The 27,689-nt window shown below is 36.3% G+C and overlaps 1 protein-coding gene across 1 annotated transcript; it reads right to left on the bottom strand.

Annotated features, from left to right (window-relative positions):
- Positions 1-2: 2 nt before the first annotated feature.
- LOC106067222 (uncharacterized) lies at positions 3-27,682 on the bottom strand. Its single transcript, XM_013226371.2, has 7 exons — positions 27,619-27,682; positions 12,486-12,541; positions 7,640-12,282; positions 6,473-6,559; positions 5,021-5,203; positions 4,323-4,394; positions 3-2,816 (listed from the first exon to the last, which is right to left on the bottom strand). Coding segments are annotated over exons 3-7 (4,968 nt in total). The 5' UTR covers positions 12,264-12,282; positions 12,486-12,541; positions 27,619-27,682; the 3' UTR covers positions 3-2,814.
- Between the last annotated feature and the right edge of the window lie 7 nt (positions 27,683-27,689).

Raw genomic sequence — 27,689 nt, 5'->3', positions numbered from 1 at the left:
TCTTTTCCCCATAACACCAGAAATTTTGTCTGTTCAAGCAATATGTTACATTATGTACACTCAACGATAAATAGGTTTATTAAATACAAAACACAATGAGGAGGGTTGCTGGGCAGGGAGGGGGGGGTGAGAGGAATGAATCACCTGAGGCCTTAATACTGTAGTATTTCATTACATCGGCAGACACACATAATGTAACTATTACATTTCACAAATATAACATACCGTAAGCACAATGTAATGGTCCATTACATCTTTCGAGTACATACTTTCTAGAAAAAACTTTATACAGAAGTACAAAAAAAAGAGAACAAAATAAAACATTTTGTTTTTGGAAGCAGTTTGCCTCAGAAAATAATGGAAGCATATATATTTAAATGGACACGAATAAAGCAGCATATAAAATCTACATTTCGTCACAACAGAATATATTGCAGGGTATGGCCAGGTACAACAATCCTTAACTGCCCATTCTCCTGTCTTCACGATGTCACAACATGGGATTTTTTTTACTTCTTTTGTTTTTGTCAACGTCTAAAAAACGGAAATGCAGTCACTCAAAACTGGTTCTCATTGAGTGGCCAGTATATAACTACTCTAACGGGAAGCTGTCAATCCTCATGGTCATTCTGTATCTTTCTCTAAGTTTATAACATAAATGTAACGTGGAGCTATAACCAAAAGGCAGGCGACCCAAAGGCAGACCCCGAATGCGATGGATAGATGATGTGGAAGCAGATCTGAAGCAGCTTGGGGTTAGGGCGTGGAGACGAAAGGCCCAGGAGAGATCTGAATGGAAGGATGTGTTAAAGCAGGCCAGAGCCCTCCATGGGCTGTAGCGCCACTGGGATGGATGGAGCTATAATGTCAGGAATTAGGCCCCAAACTTTTGTCTTGGCATCAAAATCTCACAAAACACTGAGTAAATAAACGTAAAATTAAATAATACATTTTCAGTTAAAAATATTGACAGAACCAAACTTTGAAAATTGTGTGCAGATTTCTAATTATTATCCCAAAAAAGAAAGTGTTTTGTACAAAAATTGTCATTGGAGTTATTTGAACACAAAAAAAAATAATCTTGATTGAATTAAGAAAATTTCAAATTTCTGATGAAAATTTATTAGTGAATAGAATTCTAATTCTCAAAAGTTTGTTTTATATCTGTAAAAAAAAATAATTTAATAACAAAAAACAAAAACAGCACCAATAATAAAAAAAAAATGCCTAAAATACTGATGGTATTTTTGGTAAGAACTTTAGGAGATCCAATGTGTGTTGAAAAAATGAATGAACACTCCAGGAGAGAACTCCTACAAGGTGAAGTGAATCACAAACCTGAACATATTAACAAAATATCAATAATGTATACTGAACCTAAATGAAATAGCTGAGTCAACTGCTTTTCTGTGAGACTTGTGCAACAATGTTGCTCATCTACCACTCTGTGTAATCTTAGCTGGAGAAAACATAAACTGAAGTAAAGCCTGGCAATGTCTAGCTCAATAGTATAGAAGTACAAGCTTATGAAGGAGCGCACTGGCTGAGTGGTTTAGCGCTTGAATTCTGAGCCTGGGGTCCTGGGTTCAAATCTAAGTGAAGAATGGGATTTTTAGGGCGCCTTTGAGTCCACCCAACTCTAATGGATTCCTGAATTTAGTTGAGAAAAATAAAGGCAGTTCATCATTGTGATGGCCACATGACATTCTGCTTGTTAACTTTTGGTTAAACAGATGATCTTATCATCATCATCTGCCCTATAGATCGAAGGTCTGAATTGGGAACCTTTTTTTTTTCTTTTACAAGTTTATTATTCAAGTTGACTGCCTGTCCTGTGCTATGCACTTTGAAATGTCATCACAATATTCCCCAGTTTAAACCCAGCCTGCTTCAATCCCCTACCATCTCGCAAGAGGTTTGGGCCAGGATGTGATAACCTCCATTTCAAAAGGTACGATTTAAACGTATAAAACTAACAGACAATCTAGCTCTGACCTACATAAAATGGTAGCTGTTAATTGAAGTTGATCTAAATGAGTACAGAGGACACAGTAAAACATACTGTATAGAGGACACAGTAAAACATACTGTATAGAGGACACAGTAAAACATACTGTATAGAGGACACAGTAAAACATGCTGTATATCAGTGACTTGGTTTAGAAGAAATTTATAGGGTTAAGAAAAACAAAGCTGATAAATAGATTTTAACATAAATGAAAAACTAACAACCAGTCACAGTATAGTTTATAGAACAACAACAAAAAATTTAAAAAAATGAGATTATTATTGACAAGAAACATCCAGCAACAAGGTTCTATTATTTTTCAAGAGTAACTTTGTGTTTATTATTTTTATTTAAACAAATATCATTTAAAATATTTAAAAAATTATATTTATATAAAAAAAAACAACAATTTATTATACTCATGTGAAGTATTAGATCTCAATTTCCACACAAATTAAGGTTATTAATTACATTAACAACAAAGCATAGAAACATAATGTTTAGTGTGTAGGACATTGCCAGTTAGTCAATAATACAAGTTGTCTGCGTGACAGTCACAGTCTATCCGAAAATTATTTTTCTTTGTGACATAATTTTATTGAAAAAAAAATGGGTGTAAATTGAGTTAATTCAATAGAATAAGTAGGTCACTTTCGTTGTTTGAATGCTTTCTTTGGGTCGGGTGTTGTGCGGGGATTAGAAAGTCTTGCATTCAAGTCTGCTAAGACAAACCAAAAAAAGCCATTTGTCATTGACCACAAACAGCATTCAAGAGAATCTCAAAGGTAGGTGGGATGCGAAACTGATTCTGAAACAAAAAAAAGATAGACCTACTAATATAAAAAAATAAATGGAGTTTGAAGTTTTAATGCTGAAACAAGCAAAATATAAAAAATCCTTTAAAAAAAACAACAAAGCCTATCTAAAGAAGAAGAACTCTGACTTAAAACTATATCTATCAATAATGTGCAAGTTATTTCCCTTATTCAATATCCAACATAATAATTAATTAGCAATAATTAATTGACTAATTGGGTATTTTTAAAAAATTGATTCATGTTTTGTAAGGTACAATGAAAAATTGTTTAAAGTATCAACTTGATCGGAGAATACGTGAGGGAGAAATAGTGTTTTAACAGTTATTTAAGGGTTGTAAACCCACCTAATTTAGCCATATCTGTGAACACTGAAGTATTGTTTCTCTTGTTGATATCAAACAAAATAATTAGTTACCAGTAATAATTTATTAATTGGTTACTTTTCTAAAAATGATTCATGTCTTGTCTATGCCATTTTATAATTGTGCGAAGTTTCAACTTGATCCAAGAATGGGTGTAGGAGAAATAATGTGTACACACGTTTTACCAGACAGACAGAGTGAGTTGATATAAGCTTTGTAACAAATGATGAATAAAAACATACACTAGCAGCACTAGAGTACAAATGAGGTCGGCTGAATGAGTGGTAAAGCCCTTAGCTTATGAACCGAGGGGTGCTGAGTTCAAATCACAGTAAAGATTTATATTTGATTTGGAATTTTCAGAACCCGTATGAGTTCAACAAACTCTTAAGGATACCTAATATACAGAGGACTAGTAAAGGCGATAGGTCATTGTGCTGGTCCCATGACAACCTTTTTAACAGTTGACCAAGGAAACAGATGAGCTTTACACAACAGCCCTAAAAAAAAAATCGCAAGGTCTGAAAGATGTACCTTTTCTTTTTACTAGGGTACGATAGTTATTCAGAGAAAATGAAGGAAATATGGTTTAACTAATACTTTAAAAAAAAAAAGCTTATATGAAGTGTAATTGTATCAATTAGTTTGGATCAGTCATATCATCAAATTTGAATAGATCTAGATCAACAACAAGACATCTGTGCGATTAGAAATATTTTACTAATTGTTTTTGTTTAGCGCTATTTCATGCTTTTAGTTTTCTCAATACATTATGATCTTCTCATTTGTCTGGACCAGTTGGGAACATGGGGGAGGGAAGGAAGAAATATCAGGGTGGATTTTACCTAAATTTGCGTTTTTTTAAAAGCATTTAAAAAAAAAAAAAAAAAAAAAAGAGAACAACCTGAATTTGAACTCGGAAAGTGCTTAATGGGTACCTGACATTAGCTGGGGAAAGTAAAGGCGGTTAGTCATTGTGCTGGCCACATGACACCCTCACTAACCGCCACAGAAACAGAGGACCTTTACATCATCAGCCCTATAGACCGCAAGGTCTGAAAGAGGAACTTTAAATGAGGTTGAAACCATTCCAAAAACGTAAAACAAGGATAAGGAGGTGAGTAAAATACTTACAATCATCGTCTATTGTAATAGGAGTTTCTTCATTTCCATTTTTAAAAGACGCATTAATGGCTTCGATGGTACCTATTGTGGAATGACATTGATATCAAGTTACAATGCAATGGTTTATGTTCATTATAGTTAAGCGATTATAAACAAGCATGTCAGGTTATTAGTGGATATGTCATAGTAACTTACACCCTTTTAGGTCAATCAGTATATACAAAGCAAATAGAGTTTTAAATGACATAGCTTAAAATCCTTTGATGTGTTCTTATGAGTTTTTCATTAGATAGCTTAAAATCCTTTGATGTGTTCTTAAATATTGATAAGAATTTTATATAAAGTTCAAGTCTTAAGACTGAATACATAAGACTGGACTTCATTTAAATGAATAATAATATTGTTCAAATTGTCAAAAAGGTTGGATACTAAAGTAAATTAAAAAGTGAAACTAAAAATAGAACTAACTGTCAGAAGTGGAACTTTAGATAGAAATAACTTGACGAAAATACAACGTTAGCATATTTTTTAGCATAAAAATCATTAAAATAACTGAGACTTTAAAATAACTTTTTTCTAAATATTAAAGTTGTGCGACTTTAAAATAACTTTTTTAACTTGGTTAAGTTTTGTTTTTTTAGCACCTCCCATGTTAAAATACTCTCCATAGAATTGTGAAGACCAACAAGAGAGAATAAAAATCCTACTTTGCAGGTTATCTCTTTCCCTCATCGATTTCTGTAACATTTCTTGTTTAACTGCCAACTCCTTTTCAAATTTCTCTTTACAAGCTGCCAACTCCTTTTCTGATTTCTCTTTACAAGCGGCCAACTCCTTTTCTGATTTCTCCTTGCAAGCGGCCAACTCCTTGCGTAAAAGGTGAACAATTTCTTTAACAAGAAAAAAAAAAAACAGAAATAAATGTTATATGAAAAATAAATAATGAGAACAATTTTAGTTTAAATTCTTTTAAATAGATTGAAGAATTTAAAGATGAAATGTGTGGCTTAACCCTTAAAACGCGTGTGGTAGTTTAGCTTCTAAACATCGGAATTGTATTTCCATTTTGTATGCACTCATTGTGAAACAGCTCAGCACTTTAAGGGTTAAGTGGTAAGGTGCTGGACTATTTAGTTGAAGAGCCTGAGTTATAGAATCACAGCATTTTCTCTTGATATTTGAGGACAGTGTCCATCAAGATCTAATAGGCACCTGATATTAGCTTTGAAACGTGTCTACTTGTCCTGCTGGCCATTTGACAAACCAAGTACATGAGGCCACTAATGGACTCTACTCAACATTTTAATCTGAAGGGAAAAAAACTAATCTGAACATGGTTTATGGCATTATCAGGAGTTCGGGAATAAATATCTGGGTGAGTACTGGCTAAGTTTCGATCCAAGATGTACATAGAATATATGCTTCAAAACCAAGAGATTAGGAGTGAAGAGTTTGTACAAGAAAAAAACACCAACATATTGTCAGTTGTTATATAAAGACATTCATCTTCTACATGACATGAATACAGTGGAACCTAGCAAACACCTTCAATGGTGAACCTTTCAGATGACAAAATATTTGTAAAAATTTACACTAGATACTTAACAGCCAAATTTACAATTCAACATGCTCTCATAGAAGGGGTATCCCTTCCATGCAGCAATTAACCCCTTCCTCCCAACAAATCCACCTACCCATGCCATCACATCATAGTAAAAATTTTAAGAAAGTTTGGTAAAGTCTCAATTTTAAGAAAGTTTGGTAAAGTCTCAACTTAACATTCATATTCATAATATAGATTTCTCACATGGACAACCGAGGGACATATAAAACATAATTATCTTCTTTCTCTGAAGGAGTTTCTGTAATCTATAGGATGAGGCACTTTAAGGCATAGGACTCAAAAGTAAAGCAGCTATTAGATAATACTTATACATAAAACAAATATTTAGAACATTGTTTCAAAAAAGAGAAACTTGTGGAGCTAATCTTTAAAAAGTTATTAGTAACTACAACCAGAAAAAGTTAAGTTACACAATTAGAAAAGTACTACGTTAAACCAACGCAAATCAACACAAACTGATACAGTGAGGAATGGAATAAATTTTACATGCAAATCTGAATTTCTTAAAAAAAAAAAAAAAAAAAAAAAAACATACGTATTAGAGAGGTATTCTGGAAACGCAACTTTTCATATCCTTCCAGAAGAAATTTAATGCTGTTAAACTTATTGCTCGGATGCGCCACTGAAATAAAAAACGCAGGAACAAAACATTTAATATACAAAGAAATGCTTATAACATTACAAAAATAATCATACACTTCAATACCAATACTAATCCTTTAAAGTCGTACAGTTAAAAAAATGTGGCGTAAGAAATACAGAAAAGTATAATGACATTCATAAGAAATAAATTGCATGGGGAACATGTGTAATATTGTTTTAAACTTAAAATAATACCTTTAATAATTAAACCCAGATCCAAAACTGGAGAGTAAAAGCACTACCAAAAAATGTTGGTCATTAATTAATAACAGTTGAATTACATCTCACCTGCTCTATGGGCAATAGACTTTTGTTTTAGGACAAGCTTACATACAATCTAAGTGCCTATAACTAATTAACTAAATAGACTGATGATAGTGATGATGCAAGCTGGAGTTGGACCAAAGTGATATATTAGTGATATGCAGCCAGGGTCAGAGAGGTCAATGATAGAGATGACGCTGCAGAAACATCTGTGCACTGTGAGCTAGATTAAGCGACTGACAGAAAAAAAAAGGCGACAAACAAGGTGGCATGGCTTTGATTTGTACGGACTGAGATGTGGAGTTTCAGTGAAATATGCATTTACAATATTATATTTAACTATATTTTTGCAAACGACTCCCGTTTTAGCATATAATTAAATATAAATTTTTAGCATGACTTTAACTAGTATTTTTGTTTTGTATTTTACGTAATACATTTTGTTGTGATTAGATAAATATAGATAATTTTTATAGTATTAGTAATGTTTGTAAAATGTTTTACAAGTTTCGGATGTTCCTTCCGAGTTAATGTACATTCTAGTCCAAACCTCCTACAAGATGATGAGGGAAGGCAGCAGGCCCGGGGCCATCGAGATGGCCAAACGACAGGTCAGTGCAATACAGCCATCCTTATTATTAGATCCAATTTGTATTAGTAATAATTAACTCTACATTACCATACTATATTTAATTAAGACAACATTTGAGAGATATTTCAAAAATTCTTAATGAATATGTGTTTGTATCAGAAATTTAACTAGCCACAGCACTGATTTGATAAAACAACAACTTACCTAAGGAGTCTGCAGTATTGTCAGCAATAATGCTCAAATCATCAAATGAGTATTTAGATGTTTGAAAATTATTAGAAGACGTCAATGATGATGATGATGACATGGAGTGTGGCTTTTTGATGGAGAGAGATGAATCACAAGTGCTTGAAGACGATGGCTGGGCTGAGACATTTTCACTAGAGCTGCTCACATCTGCTGCTTCACTGCTGCTCCCCTCAGAACTTATTTCAGAGACTTGATCTACACAATCACTTTTCCCTTCTATTGAAATAGTAACCGTTGTACTTTCAGCGCTTTCAGGTGTAGTTTCTAGTTTTGGAGAGTCTTGACTTTGAGTGGGCTCAGATGTGTGGACCACTGCCTCTCTACTTACATCCACAGAGGTAGCCACCACAGGTTGAAATTCAGTAGTTGGCTGACCAGTATCCACGTGACAATCCTCCATCGCTGCCTCTAAGTTATTCTCCTGCTCAGCTGCGGCTGATCCTTCATTTGATGCACCATCTGCCAAGCTTTTTTCCAAAGAGCTTTGAATATCTTTGCTGGTGTCTGGGGATACAAGAGCACTGTCTGCTTTCTCAATATTACTTTGTGTCACACTTAACTTTGTTTTCATTAACATATTTCTGAGTTTGAAGCCTTGTAATTTCAAATGTGTACACTTAGAGCAAGAGGATTTCATTGGACTGGCCTCATGATTACAGAGGGGACTTTCAGTGGTGGTGCTAAGCTGATCCTTAGATACAGTGCCTATTGAAGATTCAGAAACATTAGTCTCAATGGTTTCAGAGGTATTGATAGGTCCATGGTTATTTGTTACATCACTCAACGGTAACAACACTTCATTTTCTATAGGTGCTATTGTGCTTCCTGCCCCATCATTTACAACTGAAGTCACGCCCTCTTGAGCTCCTAGAGAATTAGAAATGGACTCTGATGAATTCAGATTTGTTAAACTATCAATACATGAAGTAGCATCTAACTCCTTCCGTGTTTCTGTTTGAGCGGCCAAAGTTTCTTTTTCACCAACTAGCTTCTCTTGCTGACCTACCTCAAACAAGCTGAGGTCATCTTCATTAGTCTCATTATCTGAGATCTCATCCATCTTCAGTTTTTTGGGAGAAATTTCATAATCATCTAGCTTTTCTTGCTTGCAAATGGGTCTTTTCAAAGATGTACTATTCTCTCCGCTAAAGCCTGTATAACTACTGTCATCTGTTATGTGTGCTCCCACATCCTTTTCCTTGATCAGGCTTTCTTTTGCTGTGCGTAGCCGTGGGAACGTTCCGGTTATGCTGTTTAAAAAAGTGGCAATATCCTCCGAACATGAGTAGAGAACAATATTTTCTTTCTCAACACTATCATAGAAGTCTGAAGCACTGAAAATATTACAGAGGTCTTCGACGACGAGAAAATTCTCTTTCTCATGCTGATAGAATCTAACTTGACCCACAATCGTGTTACAAACGCCTCCTACTTTGGGATGCTCTGGTGCACAGGTGATGATGTTGGGGTTCTCGATGGCCTCAACAAAAATTAGGTCATCATCTGTTTCTTTGTTCATATCTGCATGAGCAGCATCAAGATTAGGAGTCAAAGTTTTTAATTTATCATTTTTGCCTAACTCCTCTGGTGTGTTTAAAACTGCATTGGCCTTCTTGGCTGGAAGATGACTATTGTGCTGGTGGATGCCATAACTAGTATCTTCTGCGGTGTGCTTTTCTTTCTTGATTTTCAAAGCAGTCTCTCTTGACATTGACGATTTCTTTGGCATAACTAATGAGTCGAGGTCAACAGTTTGATGAGATAGTTGTGTGACACAAGAACCGGAACAAGATGTAAGTTTGTACATGTAATGATAAACTCGACGCGCATCATCCAGGTTTATAGTCTGCACCGTACTTACAGTGTAACCATTCTTCTGGAGAAAATGAAATATCATGTCCCTCTTAGGGTGCTCCAGGACCTTTTTTTTAATTCTTAAAGCCCTGTCAATACAATTATTGACACTGCCCATTCCTTTATCAGCAAAACACTCGGACTGGAACTGGCACAACAAGACAGTGAATTCACTCTGTGATTTCAAACAAATCAACTTATGTCCATGTAACTTGACAAAACAAAGATCAAGAACATGTTCTCTGGTCTTGACTGCCTGGGTTGCTTTCAGTTCAGGTCTTACTGTTGCACAACCAGATGGCACATTGGTGGGCTCCATTTCTCTGTTCTTGGCTGTAACCCTATTTTCACTTTCTAGCAAAGGTTGAATATAACTGGATGACTTGAGATCAGCTTTTATTGCAGCCATGTGATCTCCTAAAGCTACAGGAGCTTCTCTACTCTGCCCTCTAGCTTTACCTGGAGCTCGTCCAACTACTTGACCTGCTTTCCACATATCAAATACTTTTTTGCGAGCTGTTAAATTTTTTTTGTCTGTCACGTTCTCAGCAGTTTTTGGTTCTTCATATGCACGGCTTGCAGGAAAAGCCTTGTGTGCTGGAGTTATGTAGGTGTTAGGGTGTTCCAGGAAATGCTCAAGAGAATTACCTTTCCTGTCATTGATTCCTATAGTGATTCGCTTTTCTTCATGGTTCAATAAATCGAGGATAGTTGAATATGTGTCACTTTTGGCATGAAGATTACTAGATGGGGAGTCTACTGATTGACTATTGGGTTTAGCTATACTATTTTTTATTGCACTAGGGTTATCATTGCAGGGTTTATTATATGAGCTACTGGCAAGAGATTGTGAATGCTGTGTTACTGTGGAAGGCGGACTAATTAAAAAGTTTGTGCTTGAGGTATTGGCTGCAGCAGGCTTTGCCAGAGTTCTCGAAGAAGCTAAACATTCACTATCTTCGATTCCAGAATGAAATGATTTATTCTTGCATAAATTCTCTGCCTGCTCCTGTTTAATTTTGATTGCAGCCAATGCTGCAGCTTTGGAAGCACTGATAGAAGATTGCTGCAAACAGGCACTATGCTCAGAGGACGATCTAGACTGGCTAGGTGCTTGGAGAACGGCACCTGATGCCACAGCAGTTGATTGTCTTTGGCCTGAAGATATTGCTGGCCCTGTTCCATTTGATGCTTGTGGTCTAACAGCTTTAATAGGCCTGTTAGAATTCAATATAATGTCAGCCTGCATGGCCTCAATGTCTGAGGAGTAAGAAGATGCTAAAATGGAATCTGGGCTCTTATACCAGTTAATAGGATTTGCATCTTCGTTTAGAGCTAAATGAGCTGCATCAGGTGGTCGCACTCTGGCTTTCTCCCTAGCTGCTGTTGATATTCCCCTTCCTCTTGCTGCCACTGAAGTTCCTCTTGACACAACTGTCTCTCCCATTGTCCTACCCCCTTCTCTTGTAGGTTGGCCATTCAATGAGAAAATAGAGAAGACAGAATATGGATTGGTACTTGAAGCAGGCATGCCACTTGACCTATGACCCATACCAGCCGAGGACGAAGAATTTATATTGGGTGCATAAGCTGCTTGTTTTGATTTATTTCCTGCGTGGGTCACGCCTGAATATACTCCTCTTAGGGTGTCAGTCTCATAAGATGTTTTTTGTGAACTTGAGACTGCGTGAGGGTGGACTGCTGAGGGATTAGGCTTCCTGTAAGCTGAGCTGGTTCCATTGGCAGTAGAGGCCCTCATTGTCGGAGGCAGTGATAAGTTTGGGTGAAACATACCCTGCATATTGCTTCCTGAAGCAGCAGAGGACCTAGGCTGAAGAGAATGGGACATGGGTGGAACATAGCTACTAGGATTAGACTCTTTTGGGCCAAGACGGGGTAAGCCTGGCTGCTTGTTCTTCAAATGAGAGCTTTTCACTTCTTCCTTAGTCGGCCTGCTGACACTGCTGTGAGCATTTCTTAAGGCCTGAGAAGAAGATGACATCGATGACTGCGAGCTAAACTGACCTAATTGATGGAAGGAATGACTGTTAATATTTGCCATATGCATATTGCCAACGGGTGGGTCGTTTCGTTGAGAACATTGACTAGTTGGGTAATAGGTGGGATTCATTACTGTTGAATTATAATGTTGCTGAGGGCCATGAAGTTGTGCAGTATAAGCAGTTGCTTGAGAAGAGTTTACAGTCTGAGCTGCTCTTGGTGCAGTGGATACTAATGACTGAAGCATCACTGAAGCTGAAGATTGCTGTGGGCTCTGGCGCTGAGCCCTCATCATGGGAGAAAGCTGTGGGCTGTGCATAGCAGGAGGACCTGGAGGAGTCGAGCTTGGCAGAGCACCTGCATAGTTCTGGTTCTTCTGGTGGGCGACTGGCTGCGTGAGGAGTGTCCCTGGCTGAGTAATATGTGACCCATAGCATTCCTCGTTCAAATAGGGCTGTGAATACACCATCGGATGATACCTGTCTGGCATGCTCATACTGTAGGAATGGGCGACAGAATACTGAGGCCCAGCAGCGTGCCCATAGGTTGGTGGCTGAGACGACTGGACCTGACTGACGGGGACATGATGCCCAAACGTTTGAAAAACCTGGTCCATGGGACTGTGGCTAGACATGAAGTTTCTACTAGCAAGATGAAACTCTGATAAATAATCAAGACCAATCCCTTTCTCCTTCTGGGATGAGACTCTCTCCATCTCACTCATGCACAGCCAGATCCATTACCTAGATATAGATATATAAATACACAACTATTAATCTATGTTTACCTTTAAAAAACCTATTTAATAAATTAATGACACTAATAATGATTAGCTAAAGAAAAACACTTTAAAAATAGCTAATTCAGAGTTTAAAATTATTGCTTTGTTGTGCAGTTACAAGAATGTAATGATACTAGCATACTCTTACTTTACAAGCTGCCTTACCCAATCGGTCTGTTCATTCATTTCACTACATCAAGCATTTGTATTAGCGTTCTATCCTGCAAATAAACAAAAAAATTCCATTGTTAATTTTTTTTTTCTACAACTTTATATCACCCAAAGAAAAAAGTATAAATTTCTATTTTTACTAGGCAACTATAAACCTTTGTCGATCATTTAATTATATCATTTAAAGCACTTTTTAATAACAGTCTTCTATAACTTTTAACATAACTTTCAAGAGAGTTACATGTCTATGTTAACTGTCAACTGAGCTGCAGAGATGTCTTCATTTATAGAGCAAGTATGTGTAGTTTTTGTGGTTGCAAAATGATACTTGCATAAACAAGACTTCAATTCAGTTTCTATTTGTACCTGAAAGACCCATTCAAAACTACCCCTAATGTATATACCTTTGATGATTTCGAATGCAGACTATAGGAATCTATTTCAGACCCATGTTTTTCTTTTTGAAAACGACTTAAAATGAAGAGTCCACATAATGTGCATGTTTGTTGAGTGATAGATTTGAATTCTTATTATTATTTAACATTGACAACTCTAAGAATTACACAACTCTTTGCCTATCAACAGTCGGAAAAAAAAAAACAAGTACAAACTTATAGAAGCTTTGCTGAGAAGGATCTCTACAATTTTTTTTAACAATATAAATATCTTTCTATTTATATTAAACATAAAAAAAGTATTAAAAAATCATTACTATCTGAAATAGGAATTTTTTATCCATTCATATTCTTTTCGTTATGGACATTTCCTTTCACAAAGACATATGCTTACTGTTACGGAGTTACGGTCGTAGCGCAGCACGGTGTGCATGAATAATGGTGCGAATTTGTGTAATGAATGGAAGTGATGTTGAAAAGGGGAAGCGGGAGAGATTGACAGGAAGAGAAATGAAATGTTCGTATTTACATAACTTGATGTAATATTAAAGTATTTATAGAGTAATAACCTGAGAGTCTATTATTATGTCAAAGAGTCTTGTGTCGTAACAAGTGGCGCCCAACGGAAAAGGCAAGACCTGCGTTATAACGGTATCTAATTCCTGTCTACTGAGGTATTACTAGTACTACAAAGTGTAACAAAATCTCTAGATCTCTAGATCTATTAAGATTGAGAAAGTTAGCGTCATCTAAATCTCTAAAGCTATGTACTAGACTCACTAGTAAACATAAACCTTTAGTTGAAACTTAACTAAAAACATTATTGCTGAATTAATCAATTGGATTAACATTTAAATCTAGATTCATATCATTATAATTATTATGACGGCCCATTCTCTACATTCACCAATGTGAAAACGTACATCTTCATTGGTCTGGCGGGTCATAGTTCTCAACAATAACCTTTAACATTCAATATTAATGGAAATTTGTACGATTATTAGCACTGCCGTGGGCAACACTAGTGAATTTTGACTACGGTGGAGAACAGTGCCCATTTAGGACCAACGGATATACACTGACCACGGCATATAAATATACACTAGCATTGGAAGTTATACCAGCAGGAAGAAGAGTATTCCGGGAAGTAGATACATATTTGTATTCGAATAACTTTGAACGTTTGGTTCATTACATTACATTTAGATATGAACATTGTTGGGTCCAAGCATTAAGTATATGAGAATCAAATATATTTAATGGATATGGTCAGATAACTCGATAAAGAAAAATTAAAAATGGCGGATAAAGCTGAAATAGTTGCTTTGAAAGAAGAAGGGAGACTATTGGAATTAGAAGGAGCAGAGCTGAGAAAATATGTACAAGAAAGATTAATAGAAAGAGAGAAACTAGTCAAGGAAAAGGAAATAGAGAAAGAGAAGTTAGCCATGGAAAAGGAAATAGAGAAAGAGAAGTTAGCCATGGAAAAAGAAAGAGAGAAAGAGAAGTTGGCTATCAGTACAGAGAAATTAGTTATGGATAAAGAAATTGAGAAAGAGAAGCTAGCTATGGAGAAAGAAAGGTTAGCCATAGAGAAAGAAAAGTTGGAAATAAAAAAAGGAAAAGCTAAAGATGAAGGTACTGGAAAGAAAAATGACGTGTCTGGAAATAAATTGGCAAAATATTAAGGTACAATGTTTGATGAGAATAAAATAGACATAGATATTTTCTTAAAGAAGTTTGAAATTGAAATGAAAGAATTGGCTTTTCCTGAAGATAAATGGACATTTTTGTTATCGAAGTCATTTGCAGCGGAGGTACCGTCAAAGATCTGCATGAATCAGAATAATTACCAAATAGTAAAGGAGCAATTACTACGAACATTTGGAAAAACTGAGGCGTTTTATCGTCAACAATATGTTAATTGCACCATTGAAACCAACGAGGATCCCCAAACATTTTTAGACAAGATGAATAGCTACTTTGACAATTGGACAGAGTCATCAAAAATAGAGAAGACGTTTGATGGACTAAAGGTATTTCTTATGCTGGATAAAGTCATTTATGAGAGTCAGGACGAACTAAAAATATTCCTGCTGGAGAGAAAGCCAAAATCTGTAGATGAGATTGTAAAATTAATAAGGGCTTACAAAGTGGCACATCCTGAAAAAAAGTTAAACAGAGGAAGCGATATTGAAGAAATAGTAGCATTTAATAGAGCAAGAGAAACACAAGACAGTTATAGCAACAATAGAAGATTTAGATATGAAGGACAGAATAGGTTTAGAGGACAAGGAAGGAGCCAAATAGATAGTAGACAAGGCCAGTATAATAGCTACAGATATCAAGGAAGATATCAAGGAAACAGACAGGGAAGATATGACGGCAGAAGAAATGGAAGAGATCAAAGTTTGTCGTTATTGTCGAGTTCGGGAAGTCTAGATTGTTTTCAAACACTTGTAGGAAATAAGGCTGCAAGAACGATAAGGGACACTGGGAGCACTATTGTTGGAATAAACCGAAAATTGGTTGAAGATCATGAATATACTGGAAAAAACAAAGCATGTATTATGTTTGATGGTAAAACAGTTCGATTACCCGTGGCCCGAGTGAACATTAAAACACCGTATTATACCGGGATCGTAGAGGCATGTGTTATAGACCATGATCAAATTGATTTGATTATTGGCAATATACCAAACATAAAGAAGTGCACGGAAAATGAGATAGCACTTTGGAAAAATTGTTGTGGAATGGCCACTACTCGATCCTGTAGTAAAGATGTGGATGAAGGAGATTTGGCAAAGTTGTTCGAGTTATCAACTAAGGAAAAAGAGCAAGATGAAGAACAACATGAAAACACAGAAACAATTGAAATCAAAGACATAGTATTTAACAAAGAAAATTTTATCACAAAACAAAAAAATGATCCAGAGTTACGCCAACTAGCAAAGAAAGGAGGTAGAGGAGGAAGATTCTATGTAGAAAGAGGAACTCTTGTTAGAGAGATTGAATGGCATGGAAAAAAAGTAATCCAGTTTGTGGTACCCAGAGAATTCAGGCAACTTGTAATGGAAAATGGACACGATATAGCACACACAGGACATCTGGGACTACACAAAACGAAACTAAGAATATTTCAGAATTTTTATTGGCCATCAATTAATAAGGACATAAAAAGTTATGTGACTTCGTGCCAACTATGTTCTAGAAAAGGAGCAAGAAACATAAAAGCACCATTACAAAGGGTGGATGTACCAGATAGACCATTTAATAAAATAGCGATTGATTTAATCGGTCCAATGCCAGTGGTATCAAATAGGGGTCACCGTTATATCATAACTGTGATAGACGTGTGCTCCAGATGGCCGGAAGCTATCCCACTCAAACAAATTGAAGCCAGAGATATAGTACAAGCATTATATACGTTGTTTACAAGATTTGGATTTCCTAGAGAAATATTGTCAGATAGGGGGACTCAATTCAACTGTCAATTGGCTACAACATTCTTGAACACGTTTGGGATCCAGCAAAGGTTTACAACCTCGTATTATCCACAGAGCACTTGTGAACGTTTTAATGTCAATCTAAAGAAATCATTATATAAAGTAATGGATGATAAACCCAAAGAGTGGGATATGGCAATACCGTCAATACTATTTGCATACAGGGAGAGTCGTAATGAAATAACAGGGTTTTCACCATTTCAAATGATTTATGGAGGAAATCCACAAGGTCCAATGACAATATTGAAAGATTTGATAATCCCACATGCTCATATAGTAACTAATGACAGTTATGATATTGTGACAGAAACTAGAAATCAGATTATAAAGGCATGTGAAGAAGCGGATAGACAGATGCTAGAGAGAAATGAATTAACACATTCCAGAGTGAATGAACATAGAAAAATGACGGAATTAGAGGTAGGACAAGATGTTTTGGTCTTACATAAGGATAACAATAATGCTTCGGGCACAAATTGGCTGGGACCATACAAAGTAGCAAGGAAAATTAGCGATATGGATTATGAAATAGACATTGATTCGATGTTAAAAATATTTCATGTGGATTTGTTAAAAGAGTTTACACCAAGACAAAGAAGTGAAGAAAGGAGTAAGGATGAGTCAATGACAATGAGTGCCTGTGTGACGGAAGAAATGGAGACAGAGGAAAGGTTTAGACCAATAGAGACAGTGGCAACAGAAAGTAGGCAAACATGGAAGGATGTCATGGTGGATGGAGTTTCTCTTGATAGAGCTAAAGAAATCAAGGCACTAATTGAGGATTATAAGAATATTTTTACGGATTTACCTGGAAAAACAAGTATTATAGAACATGATATCAAGTTAACCGGCAAAGTACCGAATAAACTGCCACAATATACGATCCCATTACACCATAGAGAAACATTACAGAAGGAAATTGACGAGCTACTAACACTTGGAGTGATAGAACCATCTAGTTCACCATGGGCTGCACCAGTCGTGCTTGTTAAAAAAATGTGTGGCAACTTAAGATTGTGTGTGGATTATCGACAGTTGAATAAAGTCACAGAATTTGACCCATTTCCAATGCCACAAGCAGAAGAAATGTTTACTAAGCTAAAAAATGCAAAGATTTTTAGCACGTTGGATCTGTCAAGAGGATACTGGCAAGTACCTCTAAAACAAGAAGCTAAACCATTATCGGCATTTAAGACACCTTCGGGCATATATCAATGGAATGTGATGAGCTTTGGCTTGGTAAATGCTCCAGCTACGTTTAACAGAATGATGGCCAAATTATTCAGCCATAGAAGAGACACAATTTGTTATTTAGATGATATATGCATTTTTAGTGAGCAATGGGATGAGCATATACAAAGCCTTGGAGAGGTTTTTAAAATTATCAAAGAAAACAATTTAACATTGAAACCAACAAAAATAAAAATTGGCCTAAGTGAAATTTCATTTTTGGGGTATAAGATTAAAAATGAGTACATTACACCATTAGAAGAAACTGTATCAAAAATATTGGACATTAAGGTACCAAAGACAAAGAAGCAAATTAGAAGCCTTTTGGGTCTATGCAACTTTTATAGAAAATTTATCTCAAATTTTTCAGAAATAATTGAACCACTAACAAATCTAACAAAGAAAGGAAAACCTAACAATATAGTTTGGACGGAGGAATGTCAAGAAGCACTGGACATAATTAAAACTTTCTTTTCTGGGGCACGGATTTTGAAATTACCTGACAATACTAAGGAATTTATTTTGGCTACAGATGCATCAGCCATTGCAATAGGAGGCTGTCTAATGCAAAAATGGAATGGTGTCCCACATCCTGTTTTATATGTGAGTAGAAAACTGACAGCCTCTGAGTTGAAATATGCCACCATTGAAAAGGAAGGACTAGCCATTGTATGGTGTATAACAAAATTAGGGTTCTATCTAATGGGAGCTAAATTTGAACTATGGACGGCTCCCTTGGCCTTCATTAATACAAATAAACTAGGGAACAACAGAATAGCCAGGTGGGCATTGCAAATTATGGATTATAACTTTGAGGTCAGGACAATACCAGGGAAAGACAATGTGATAGCTGACACATTATCACGGTGTACCTAAGGAGGAAAAGAGCTAGGCCACGTCAATTTTGTTTCTATTGGTTGGTTAAAAGAATAATGTCAGTAAAATCATTTTGGTGAGAACACAATGAATAGCAGTGTAATGAATAGACATCTTTAACAGATTGGAACATTTTGTAAATATCTTATCTTCTTATCTTATATAATACAGACGTTACTTCAAAAAAGAAGATGATTACGTCCTACGCGTCATGCATTTAGTCATGCATATTAACCAATGACTTAAATTCTGCCAAGTCACTGGTTTTCCTGGCTAGCTCAGGCAACCCATTCCATGCTCTAATAGCACTAGGGAAGAAGGAGTATTTGTACAAATTTGTCCTAGCAAATGGGACGAGGAATGTGCCTTTATCTTTGTGTCTTTCTGAGTATTTTATTAAATTTTGTTTTTGTATTTGAAGATTATGGTTCAGTGTTTTATGTATGATTGCTACTTTACTTTTGAGCCTTCTGTCCTGAAGGCTTTCTAAATTTAGTGATTTTACTAAAGGTGTTACTCTAGTCAAATGTGAAAATTCGTTTGTTATGAATCTCACTGCTCTATTTTGTGTCTGTTCCAGTTTCTTAATGTTTTCTTGAGTTGAGGGGTCCCAAACGAAGGATGCATATTCTATTATTGGCCTAACCAAGGTTAAGTAACATTTTAGTTTTATGTTCTTATTTGATTTATAGAAATTTCTTTTAATAAATCCTAATGCTTTGTTTGATTTTTTTGTAGTTTCATCAATATGTGGATTCCATGATAGTTTTTCATTTATTATAACACCTAGGTATTTTGCGTTTTTAGTCTGTGATACTGGTTTGCCATGAATAAGATAAGTGGAATTAATTTGTTTTAGTTTTTTTGTTACTCTTAACAACTGACATTTTTCTGGGTGGAAAGACATGCTCCAATTTGATTCCCATTTCTGTAATTCATCTAATTCTCTTTGTAAAATATCTGTGTCTTGTGTTGTTTTTATTGTTCTATATATTATGCAATCGTCTGCAAATAATCTGACTTTTGTTCCTGAACTAATGCAATTTGGTAAATCATTTATGTAAATTAAAAATAGTAGTGGACCCAAGACTGTACCTTGAGGTACACCTGAGTTTACTGTTATCGGTGTTGATTTAGAGCCATTTATTATTACAGTTTGTTCTCTCCCTATCAGAAAGTCTTTAATCCACTGATGCAGTGGACCATTAATGCCGAAATATTTTGTAATATACACATATTACATGTATATGTAATCGAAGACTGTATGGACTGACGAAGCTTTGTTACATGTGTGAGGTGTCGAGATATTAATATATGGTGTTATATTGAGAATTTGATGAAACCATTGTTAGAAATGTAAAATATAGTATTACAGTTACATAGTTACTTATAGTTTATAATTGTGAATTATGAGATTTATTCTGATTGGTTCGTCGGGGAAGCCTGGACATTATACATTGGGATGGATGTAATAATAATGTAAAGAATGGTGATATTTAATATTGCTGTTGGAGGTTGTTTTTTTTTTTGTTGTTGTTGTTGGCTTTTACCTGGTTTAAAAGAATGAGAATTAATGAAGATAATATAATTATATTGAACAGTGATTTATAATTTTATTTGATATTTAAAAGACGTTCGATGTACATCGAACTTTGCAAACAAGGGGGGTGTTACGGTTGTAGCGCAGCACGGTGTGCATGAATAATGGTGCGAATTTGTGTAATGAATGGAAGTGATGTTGAAAAGGGGAAGCCGGGAGAGATTGACAGGAAGAGAAATGAAATGTTCGTATTTACATAACTTGATGTAATATTAAAGTATTTATAGAGTAATAACCTGAGAGTCTATTATTATGTCAAAGAGTCTTGTGTCGTAACACTTACATATATAAATAATACATTTAACATTAATACATTGTGTTAAAACAGAGTTACTTATTACTACATAACAGATGATGCAGATTAAGTAGATCGCAGCTAGAACTGCATAGCCGCAAGAAATGCTGCACTCCTCCTTAATCTCTGACCTCAAAGACATGTCTTCTTCTTATTATTATAGCTTTTATATAGCGCTACTTTCATGCTTATAGCATGCTCAGAGCGCTATGGTCCAATCTCATTTGTGGACCAGTGGGGGGTGGGGTATCTAGGACAAGGTTTTCCGCGCTGCCTTTAGGCACCCGTAAACACTACTCTGCTTGAGTCGGGTGTTGAACTTTGAGCCCCCCTCATAGGTGACCAAGGCAAGCCAAGTTCAAGCGTACTTAGCATCTCGACCAGTGGAGGCAATGGTAGGAACACAGAAGTCTGCACCAAAAAAATGGTAGGGCTTTAATTACAAACAATTCCAACTCCCTACATCCATCTTTGAAATGTAATGTTTAAAAAGCATGGACTACAAAGGCAATAAACAGCCAAGGGCCTTCCCTATTACTTATTTCAATATTTTTCAAAAAGATAAAAATTATAACAATTCTTTTCCATACACTTTATTCATGTAAGGCTTATCAATACAAAAACTATTTTAACAACCCCCATTTTATGATTTAAATAAGTGGCTAACTGTTGCCTGTTACCTGAATGAGAAAGATATATTCAATCTAAATTGATCTTGATCTGATTTAAAAAGGGGAGATAATACAAGTCTGATTGAAAAAGGAATATAAAAGCACTTAAGAGTGTGAATCACAAGGTGAATATTGGAAAAGGGGTGTTTGTGTGTGTGTGGGGGGGGTTACAAGCTGAGCAGGTGGAGTGGGAAGGGGAAATAAAAAAATGGTGTGGGCTGAATGCTCCCTTGAGGTGGCCCTCAAGAATGTATATAAAGCTGTGAAGCTATGGCGTGAAGCTGTGAGTCTCGGAGTCTCAAGATATGAAGCAAGAAGAGTGGCCAACTTGAAAGAGCACCAAACCAACAAAAAGCTGAGTGAAGAAGCAGACCTATCTGCAATTGACCAAATCTACCCATGCCACGTATGCGGCCGGCTTTTTAAAGCGAGGATTGGACTTTACAGTCATCTTCGAGTCCATAGGAAATGAGAAATGTGCTCATCTTCGACAACAAAGGAGGAGCTATGATATAAAGCTGTTAAGAAATCTATGACCTTTACATCATCTGCTCTATAGATCACTAGGTCTGAAAGTGAAACATTAAAAACAAAATATGGATTCTAAGCTAGGCTTGGCAAGCTATTCGACATGTTTTAATTTTTTTCCCCTATTCAAGATCTTTATGGAGACAGCTTGTCGCCCAATGCGCCAATCAGCACAGGAGGATCTAAAAATAGTCTAAGTTATTAATAAAGAATACAGAATGAACCATACATAAAAATTGAAAGCAGTTAATCCATATATGTCCCCAAGAGAGCCCTGCGCTCAATGGACACAGCGCTTTTAGTGGTGCCATGTTTCTCCCTCAAAAGCTACGGTCTGCGGGCTTTTTCACTACACAGACCAAAGGTTTGGAACTCACTCCCATTGATCTCAGACATACAACATGTTACACTACTTTTAAGAAGAACCTATCTGTTTAAAACTTTTTTTGATTAATTGTCATTTTAGCTGTTGTGTTTGTAATGTTATTACAGTGCCTTGAGCCTACATTTTGTTTGTGAACAGCCCTTTATAAAAAAAAAAATTATTATTATTATTAATATCCTGTTTCTTTATGACAGAAATAGATTAGGTGCAATTTTAGGTTGAATGCCAATCAGATGCTAGAATTTTTTTTTGCTTTTCTTTCTTCAATAAATGTTTATTTATATTTATATATATTGTCGGAAAGAAGATCAATTATCAGGAAAAAGAAGACAAATGATGGCTGTCAATAAGGAAGAGCTGCTCAATACTGTGAAGAAACAAAAGCTCAACTGGTTCCGTCATATTGTAAGACATGACTCTGTCAAAAGTCATCCTTCAAAGTACAGAAGAGTGAGCACAAAGTAGGTCATCCAGAGAAAAGCTGGCTGGACAACGTAAAACTATGGACTGGCCTCTCTCTTGATCTCTTGCTTAAAACAGCTGCTAACCAGGAAAAGTGTAGGGATGACAAAAGTCAGTGGACAGATGATAATAGTATCTAGTAATCTATGTGTGTATGTGTATAAAAGGTTTATAAAAGTAGAATGTAATAGAAACATTGATACAATTTTTGATAACATTAAAAAAAATACATTTTTCATTCTAAATCAATTTGAGCTGAAATGCGTTTTGTGCCTGAAACTGTCATTACAATGATTCTGAGTTCAAAACCTGCCCCGGTAATCCCCTGCTGTCCAGCAGAGGGTTTGAGCGAAGACATAAAAATGCTGATAGTATTATATTCTTATATCTATAATACTAAATAATATTGAACATTGGCCAAAAAAAATAAATATTTTTAACAGAATTTTGAAGCTTTTTAACTTCAAAAGGAAACTGGATACAATTTTTATAAGACATATTTATGATATTATATATATGATACTACTCAATAAACTTTCTGATATTATAATATATTGTTACAAATGAACAGTGATAGGTAGAGGTCAACGTATGACCCCGGCGAGATGACACAGCAGCTAGTGTTCCCTGGAATCTACATGTATAAACAAAGACAGGATGTGACGTGTCCACACGTGTTGTTCCAGGGGACGAACAGATCTAAGTAGGGGGACAGTTACTAATGAACAGTGACAGATAAAGGTCACTACGTGTGACCCCGACTTGATGACACTGCAGCCGATGTTTTCTGGAATCTACGTGTATAAATAAAGACAGGATGTGACGTTTCCTGACATGTTATTCCAGAGGATACTAGGAGTGTTTGTGCATATTTTGAAGAAGCGATTAGGGACTCTATATAAGCCAGAGAGTTAATGTTAAAGTCAGTCGTATGGAGTCGTGAGTGAGCCGTTACAGTCGATACAGACGGTGTAAGACGTGTGCGGCTCTGTGGAAGAGAAATGTGTACGACTCGATGCAAGTTAACTAGGGTAGAGTTAACTGAAGTGGACTACTGTCGTTAAAGTTAAAGTCTATACAGCGAACTACAGTGGACTTGAGCCGTTACAGTCGATACAGTCGATGTAAGACGTGTGCGGGTCTGATTCGGTAGACTTGAGTACGACTTGGTTCAGCTTTAGGAGACCTGGAGCGACACTGGGAAGTGTGTCGTTGGTCTGTTCTGTGTAATACGGCTCGAGGAAAGTTGAGAAGAGATGAATTGTAACGAAGTGAAGAGATGTATTGCAACGAAGTATAGCTAACTGTAAACTGACAGATATTGTACAGTCTTCTACGCTACATGTTCAAGTAACGAATTGTTAGAGTTAATAGTCATTAAAGTTATATGAAACTGAAAGTTTAGTCGTCAAGTTCTTTACAGTGTTTTTATTTGTGTGCCAACTAATACATCTAGCCAGAAAATTCAGAAATACGTAACAATTGGTGTCAGAAGTGGGATCTTTCTGGCTAGAATGTGTTCCATCAAACTTCTTAATGAACTTGACATGAAAGAACTTAGACAAGAGCTTCGAGAAAGAGGTCTACAGCTTAACGGAAATAAGGAAACGCTAACAGCACGTCTCAGACAAGCCCTGTTGGAGGAAGATGAGAATCCAGACACTTGTCAATTTGAAATCAAACCTAATACGATGGAGCTCCTGAGAACTTTGCAATACAAAATGAACTCGGTGAACGAGAGCATTAAGGAGATAGAATCAGAAATCAACACCAGATTTTCTTCATTTAACCAGTTGACCAAAGCCATGAATGAAAATGAACAAATAGCTACCACGCCCAACAAGACAGAAGAACAAACAGATACAATAAAAGATCAAACTAGAATCATGATTAACGAGCTGAACACCCAACAGTATCAGATTGAGTCGACAGATGAAAGAACTACATCATTGATGAACAGCGAACAATTGTCCAACCAAGAATGTGGCGATACAGACAATTACGATAGGGATGCTGGTGATGGTTGTGCTGTCTGTGACTGTGATAGTAAACCAAACGAATGTGGCCCACAAGAAATGAAAAGAGACGGTAGCTGTTACTATTTCAACGAGAAGCAGAATGAGACCGCTGAAGAAACAATAGAAGAGACTTATAGTTTGACCGAAGCTTTAGCTATAGATAAACCTGATATGAGTACCTCAACCAGCCAAACAGATCAAGACAACGTTTGGTCTGCGTCCAAGCCTGTTGCTGTGGGCCTTAAAGACTTCTGTCTATCTGCCATTGTCTACGAGAGGAACTCGAAGCTGGATTATTGCACCCATGCGTTTGACAAGAACTGTACGTACGTAGCTATGCAAGAAGACTGTGAATGCCAAGAAATACACCAACAAGCTCTAGACTTAACAGAAGCTTGTACAGCTATCAAGGTAGGCGTGAGAAGCCCTGGTGATAGTCAAGGAATTACAATAGAAACTGATGCTAAAGTTGAGGGACCTTTGCACGTTGAATGTTATCAACCTGCCCCACAGTCGAGTCCTCCAGACTCGGATGAAGGTGATGACGTGTTTGACAACTTGCCTTCAAGTGGACTTGCAGCTCATTCGCAAAGCACCCATCGAAGAATAATGCTGAAGCAACTTGTTAGATCAACAGTCTTGATGACTACAGCTATGAAATACAATGCCTTCCTATGTGCTAAGTCGCTGCCATCAGCATTGATCGACAGGAAAGCAAGACAACGACAACGACATCAACGCAACCAAAGAAATATCAAATTGAGGAGGCGGAGAAAGCGACATATGCAGAGTTCAACGTGGATGGCTCCAACAAGATCAAGATACAAACCCACCCCTTCTCCCACTGATAGACCCCCACCTGCATTTATGAAACTCCATAACCCATGTTGTTAGAAAACAAGCCCACCACTTCTCCCACTGATAGACCCCCACCTGCACTGATGAAACTCCACAGCCCATGTTTTTAGAAAGATTCTGTCCGGAACCATCAGACCAAAGAAGAAAGCCTTACTATCAGTTGAAAGTGTGAAGCCACTAAAGAATAATTTAAGAACATTCCTCATGAGAATAGCTTGATGAAGTATAACAAAGGTTTTAGAAGAACGCTAATTAAGTCAGAAGCAAGAAGGACAGAAAAGAAGTAGTTTAAAGATGTCAGAACTGTAGTGAGTAACCATCTGTGACAGAACTGTACAAGAAGATCAACCCAACAGACATCGTACAAACCCAAAGTCAGTTGCTGTTGTAAGAAGAACATGTGAATATTGCTGTACTGTGATGAACCTGTGTATCTCTGAAGAAGCTCTGTAAAAAGATGCTGGAGAATGTAAAACTCAGCCAGTGAAGCACGAACTCGTTAGAATGCTGATGAATTTTCTCGACAAGAGTGCCCAATGTCGTCATCTGAAGATCGATGTTTCCATACCAAGATTGATGAAAACATTGGTGAGGACCTGCTGAAAAATGAGGATTTGGCTCCCATTCTTCTATGGAAAGAAGATGGACAACTGCCAGATTGAAAGAACATCTCTGAGAAGGGGGCAACCACCAAAGCTTCCTTCTTGATCGTCGATCGGTTTCTTCAGTATCGTGATGAAGTAGAATCTGTTCGGGACGAACAGATCTAAGAAGGGGGCAGTGTTACAAATGAACAGTGATAGGTAGAGGTCAACGTATGACCCCGGCGAGATGACACAGCAGCTAGTGTTCCCTGGAATCTACATGTATAAACAAAGACAGGATGTGACGTGTCCACACGTGTTGTTCCAGGGGACGAACAGATCTAAGTAGGGGGACAGTTACTAATGAACAGTGACAGATAAAGGTCACTACGTGTGACCCCGACTTGATGACACTGCAGCCGATGTTTTCTGGAATCTACGTGTATAAATAAAGACAGGATGTGACGTTTCCTGACATGTTATTCCAGAGGATACTAGGAGTGTTTGTGCATATTTTGAAGAAGCGATTAGGGACTCTATATAAGCCAGAGAGTTAATGTTAAAGTCAGTCGTATGGAGTCGTGAGTGAGCCGTTACAGTCGATACAGACGGTGTAAGACGTGTGCGGCTCTGTGGAAGAGAAATGTGTACGACTCGATGCAAGTTAACTAGGGTAGAGTTAACTGAAGTGGACTACTGTCGTTAAAGTTAAAGTCTATACAGCGAACTACAGTGGACTTGAGCCATTACAGTCGATACAGTCGATGTAAGACGTGTGCGGCTCTGATTCGGTAGACTTGAGTACGACTTGGTTCAGCTTTAGGAGACCTGGAGCGACACTGGGAAGTGTGTCGTTGGTCTGTTCTGTGTAATACGGCTCGAGGAAAGTTGAGAAGAGATGAATTGCAACGAAGTGAAGAGATGTATTGCAACGAAGTATAGCTAACTGTAAACTGACAGATATTGTACAGTCTTCTACGCTACATGTTCAATTAACGAATTGTTAGAGTTAATAGTCATTAAAGTTATATGAAACTGAAAGTTTAGTCGTCAAGTTCTTTACAGTGTTTTTATTTGTGTGCCAACTAATACATCTAGCCAGAAAATTCAGAAATACGTAACAATATGATACTATTCAATAAACTTTCTATATAATAGATATATATATATATATATATATATATAATATTATAGATCTAAGTGATATTTGTGTCCATTTGTGAATTCTTTTATTATATAGAATCTAGATCTAGTTTATAATAGTTAAGTTGTGATGGTTGAATAATTAATAATTATAATGAATACTATTATTTAAATACTATTAACTGTATAGTAGACTAGAATAGATCTAGGTACTACTATTACATTATAGACAATGATATAATATTATAAATAATATATAGTAAGTAGATCTATAATAAGTGAAACATACTTTTTATCTAGATAGTAGATTCTAGACCTAGAATCTAGTTAATCTAGTTTAATAGTTACACTAGTGTGACTAGTGACTAGTAAAAATCTAATCTGGCCACCTACACCTACACTAGGCTACACTAGTGACTAGTCTATACCAATAGATCTAGATTATTTGTAAATGGTGATGATCTAGTAGATAAAGATCATAAAGGCAATTTTGATATAGATATACTAAAGATCTATACATGATACTAGACCTAGATCCATTATTAAACTACATAATATAATAATAATAAAAGTTACCGAAAAACTGAGTTAATAGAATTAGTAAACATCACTAGAATACATTACTACCAGTTTTTTTTTTCATTGAC

The sequence above is a fragment of the Biomphalaria glabrata genome, chromosome 1 (assembly GCF_947242115.1).
Source record: "Biomphalaria glabrata chromosome 1, xgBioGlab47.1, whole genome shotgun sequence".
Taxonomy (NCBI): domain Eukaryota; kingdom Metazoa; phylum Mollusca; class Gastropoda; family Planorbidae; genus Biomphalaria; species Biomphalaria glabrata.
The sequence above is the reverse complement of the archived record's forward strand: the minus strand, read 5'-3'. Positions and strand labels throughout refer to the sequence as shown.